The sequence below is a fragment of the Myotis brandtii genome, unplaced genomic scaffold (genome assembly GCF_000412655.1).
Source record: "Myotis brandtii unplaced genomic scaffold, ASM41265v1 scaffold1601, whole genome shotgun sequence".
Lineage (NCBI taxonomy): Eukaryota > Metazoa > Chordata > Mammalia > Chiroptera > Vespertilionidae > Myotis > Myotis brandtii.
This window is the reverse complement of record NW_005355839.1, coordinates 81,070-86,277: the sequence shown is the minus strand read 5'-3', so window position 1 is coordinate 86,277 and position 5,208 is coordinate 81,070. Positions and strand designations below refer to the sequence as shown.

General features: G+C 40.1%; 1 protein-coding gene across 2 annotated transcripts in view; it reads left to right on the top strand.

Annotated features, from left to right (window-relative positions):
• Positions 1–5,208, top strand: part of LOC102245382 (eukaryotic translation initiation factor 1A, Y-chromosomal) — a 46,376-nt gene that overhangs the window by 13,266 nt on the left and 27,902 nt on the right. The window contains exons 3-4 of one of the 2 annotated variants that reach the window (XM_014536321.1): positions 1,865–1,968; positions 3,984–4,034. In XM_014536321.1, coding sequence (XP_014391807.1) covers positions 1,865–1,968; positions 3,984–4,034 — 155 coding nt within the window. The remainder of the gene's footprint in view (positions 1–1,864; positions 1,969–3,983; positions 4,035–5,208) is intronic. The other variant, XM_014536322.1, reaches the window with a different exon arrangement.

Here is a 5,208-nt window from a genome sequence, read left to right as displayed (position 1 = left end):
GCAAGCAAGCCTCCTGTTCGCTTCAGCTGCCTGGTTGCCGGCTGCCATCTTGGTTGGCAGTTAATTTGCATATCACCCTGATTAGCCAATGGGGAGGGTAGCGAAGTTACGGTTAATTACCATGTTTCTCTATTATTAGATAGGATAATTCCTTACTTTTTATTGATGAGTATATTCTGTTTTTTCCCAGATTTTTTTTATTATTGTTTAAAGTTTTACATATGTCTCCTTTTCCCCAATTGCTCCAGTGTCTTTGTCCATTGGTTATGCTAATATGCATGGATACAAGTCCTTTGGTTGCTCTCTAATGCCCCCTCTCCCCTGCCATTTGTCTCTCGGTCTATTCTTGTTCATTGGTTTATGTCAGTGATGGCAAACCTATGGCACGCGTGTCAGAGGTGACATGCGAACTCATTTTTTTTGGTTGATTTTTCTTTGTTAAATGGCATTTAAATATATAAAATAAATATCAAAAACATAAATCTTTGTTTTACTATGGTTGCAATTATCAAAAAAACTTCTATATATGACAGGGCACCAGAGTTAAGTTAGGGTTTTTCAAAATGCTGAGACACCGAGCTTTAAAGTTTCGCCATCACTGGTTTATGTTGTTCTCTCACACATATGAGTGAGATCATGTGATATTTATCTTTCTCTGACTGGCTTATTTCGAGTAGCATAATGCTCTCCAGTTCCATCCATGCTGTTGCAAATGGTAAAAGTTCCTTCTATTTTATAGCGGCATAGTATTCCATTGTGTAGATGTACCACAGTTTTTAATCCACTCATCTGCTGATGGACACTTAGGTTGTTTCCAAATCTTAGTTATTGTAAATTGTGCTATTAACATAAGGGTGCATATATCCTTTCTGATTGGTATTTCTGGTTTCTTGGGATATAGTCTTAGAAGTGGGATTATGGGGTCAAATGGGAATTCCATTTTTAACTTTTTGAGGAAATCCCATACTGTTCTCCACAGTGGCTGCACCAGTCTGCATTCCCACCAGCAATGCGCGAGAGTTCCTTTTTCTCCACATCCTTGCCAACACTTGTCGGTTGTTGATTTGTTGATGATAGCCATTCTGACAATGTGACGAGAGCATATAATCATGAACTGATTTACTTAAAATAAGTAGATAATTAAAATATTACCACCATTACCACCAAACCAGCAATGCAAGAAATGCTAAAGGGTCTAACTTCACATTTTTATTGACTAAGTTCAATTCCCTGTGGTTGGACAAATAACACTTTTGTTCTCTTGCTTGCTAGCTTGTAGACTGGTAACAATCTTAGCATAGCTCATTCCATAGCCTTTCACACTTCTAATTTTCTGTCTTCCAACCCCCCTCCACTTTTATATAATGTAACATAGTATGGAAGTGACTACCCCATCACCATTTACCATGTGACACAACCTATCATAACCTATTTAAGGATATGACTAGCCCATTATATTAAAAAGTTGCATCTTCACTTAAGTGTAGGAGATTATATTAAGCATGTACACCACGTGATAGAACCTTAGAAGTCATATGAGAATTCTATCATAACATGACAATGGAATTCAGAATTGAAAACTCTCAAATTCAAGGACTTTCAAGAATTAAAGTTCTTTAAAAATTATTAAAGAATGTGATGGTTTTCTGTTCATTTTTTTTTTTATTAAAACGTGTCTCCTTGAAAAAGTTCTCTTAGGGTAAAATACTTAAGCATTTTGCTTATCAATTTTTACCTTTTAAAAAAATAGTTTGACCTGAATTGAGTAGTAAAAATGAAGTTATCAGCTATGTTAATTTCAGTTATTAGCATTTTAAGAAAAATTGAACAGTATCTCATATTCTCTTTTTTTTACCCACCTCAGAGTATGCTCAGGTAATCAAAATGTTGGGAAATGGGCGATTAGAAGCAGTGTGTTTTGATGGTGTAAAGAGGTTATGTCATATCAGAGGAAAACTGAGAAAAAAGGTAGGTGTAGAGGTTTGTTTTACTTTATACAATTTTTTTTAAGAGTGGTTCTGCCCAACCGGTTTGGCTCAGTGGATAGAGCGTCGACCTGTGGACTCAAGGGTCCCGGGTGGGATTCCGGTCAAGGGCATGTGCCCTGGTTGCGGTCACATCCCCAGTGGGGGGGCGTGCAGGAGGCAGCTGATTGATGTTTCTCTCTCATTGATGTTTCTAACTCTCTATCCCTCTCCCTTCTTCTCTGTAAAAAATCAATAAAATATCTACACTAATAAAAGAGAAACATGGTAATTAGCGTACGACCGCTACCCTTCCCATTGGCTAATCGTGGTGGTGCCGCAACTTCCCTATCGACCCTGCCTTGAGTGTGACAGGGGGCGGTACCCCAACCCCCCAATCGGCCATACCCTGAGCGTGACTAGGGGTGGCATCGCAACCTCCCGATCCGCCCTGCTCTGTGCATGACAGGGGGCGACACCCCAACTCCCCAATCGGCCCTGCTCTGAGCCCGACCAGGGGCTGCACCTAGGGATTGGGCGTGCCCTCTGCCACCTGGGAGCAGGCCTAAGCCAGCAGGTCATTATCTCCCGAGGGGTCCCAGACTGCGAGAGGGCACAGGCCGGGCTGAGGGACCCTCTTCCCCCCCGAGTGCACAAATTTTTGTGCACCGGGCCTCTAGTATATATATATATATAAAAAGAGTGCTTCTGTTTTATATGGGCCAATCAACTCATTTTTCTGAGTTTCCAAAGATGATCCTAATAACAGTGATTTATAAGACAATGTAAAATAAGGTCTTTGATGGGAATTTTCATAATCAATATATATAAAAGACAAGCGACCGGTCACTATCATGCGCACTGTGGCTGGCCAACTGGCTCAATGGGGGGCAGGGCCAGCCAGCCAACATCCCTCGGCCACTCCCCCCAGCAGGCTGGCCCCAGATCAGCCCCAATCGGGGCTGGCTGGCTGGACCCCACCCAGGCACGAATTCATGCACTGGTCCTCGAGTAGAAAAGTATATTACAAAGAATTATTTGCTTCATCTGTGTTGTATTTCTCCTAGAAAGATTGCTCTGAATATAATATTGAGGAAACAATGAGACAAATCCATTCTACAAAATAGCTCTTGCCCTGGCTGGTGTTGTTAAGTGTTTAGAGCATCTGCCCACATACTGAGGGGTCACGGGTTTGATTCCTGGTAAGGGAACATGCCTGGATTGCAGGTTCACTGCTTGCCTCCACTCGGCATGTGTGGAAGGTAACCAGTGGATGTGACTCTCACACATTGATGTTTCTTTCTGTCTCTCTCCCTCCTTCTCCTCCCCCTTTTTATTCTCTTTGAAAAGCAATGGAAAAAATATCATCAGGTGAAGATTAACACAAAAAACAACACTTTAAAAAAGTGGACTCTTAAATAAATTATGCTATGAAGTCCATCTATCTATATATATATAAAAGCCAAGCGACCAGAACAACCTGTTGCTATAACGTGCACTGTGGCTGGCCAACTGGAACTATTGAGGGGTCCGGCCCCCGATCGGCTCTCCCCACCCTGATTGGTAGCGGGACTGGCCGGCCAACTGCCTGCGCCCCCGGCCCAACCTGATCAGCCCCCTTGAGGGGGAATGTACCCCACCCATGCACGAATTGGTGCACTGGGCCTCTAGTAAAGGAATAAAAGCTAGAGAATTGTTTTCGGTTTAAAGGAGACCAAAGAGACTAGTAATTGAATATAGTGCATTTTCTTTGATTAGATTTTAGTTTAAGGGAAACAGCTGTGCATATTAGGGAAGTTTAAATTGGGATATGGTAGATAATATGTTTAGGTCTTTTTATCCCATATTTATTACACACACACAGAAAACTGTAATATAATATAATTTTTCCCTAATCTTGTATATTTTTCCTACACTGGGTAGATAGTACATATTTTTTGTGACAAGAATGGTTTAACATTGTTCTTTATTTTTTTGTTTTTATTTTAGATATAATGTGCAATAAATTTTCTTTTATAGGTTTGGATAAATACCTCAGACATTATATTGGTTGGTCTGCGAGACTATCAGGTAATAATTACATTTACGTTTGTTTTGTATAATTGTACTTAATAAATCATTAATATTTAAAATATATAATCCTATACTAGTATAATAAAAGGGTAATATGTAAATTGACCCTAATGGTGGAATGACTGGGAATGACTGGTTTCTATGATGTGCACTGACCACCAGGAGGTAGATGTTCAACGCAGGAGCTGCCCTCTGGTGGTCAGTGCGCTTCCACAGGGGGAGACCCTCTCCTGCTTCCACCGCAGTGCTAAGGATGTCAGACTAAGGGCCATTAGTCGGACATTCCCCAAGGGCTACTGGGTTCCCAGAGGGATGTCTCACTGCCAACTTAGGCCGATCCCCCAGGAAGTGGGCCTAACCGATCAGTTGGACATCCCCCTAGGGGTCCTGGACTGTGACAGGCTGAGGGACCACCCAAGTGCATGAATTTTTGTGCACTGGGCCTCTAGTATAAACATATTTGACCAATTCTAGCCAATTATGTCTTCTTACCATTCTGTCATCAAAATTTACTAAGGACAAGTTGTGTTTAAGACTATGATGTTTTCCTAATTCAGAATAATTTCCACAGTGATTAATAGTTCATGTGTTTTGTGGGACATCTGGGTGCTCATTATTCAATATTGTTTTTATTTTAAATGTGATATGCAATACTCTCTTACAAGTTTCAGGTAAATACCAAAGTTCATTCTGTTTTCATTTACTTAAAAACCAGTTGTATTCTAGGCAGTGTATTAGGTATTCCAGGGAATGATTCCAGTCCGTGAAAGATTATTGATGCAGTCTGAAATTTTTATTGTTCTATGGTGAAATTAGAAGATAAATAGATATTTTGTGGTGCTTTCAAGAAGCAAAATATTTTTCCATAATTACCTTTTTTTTTCTGTTCATCAGATTATTTATTCACTTGATTTTTAGATTTATTTGTTGATAGATATGTATTTGTTGTTCATAGTTTGATCTTTACCATTCTCCTTCCTCTTCTTAAAGGATACCTTTCAGCATTTCATTTATAATACTGGTTTAGTGGTGATGAACTCCTTTAGCTTTTTCTTATCTGTGAAGCTCTCTATCTGACCTTCAATTCTGAATGATAGCTTTGCTGGATAAAGTAATCTTGGTTGTAGGTTCTTGGTATTCATCACTTTGAGTATTTCTTGCCACTCCCTTC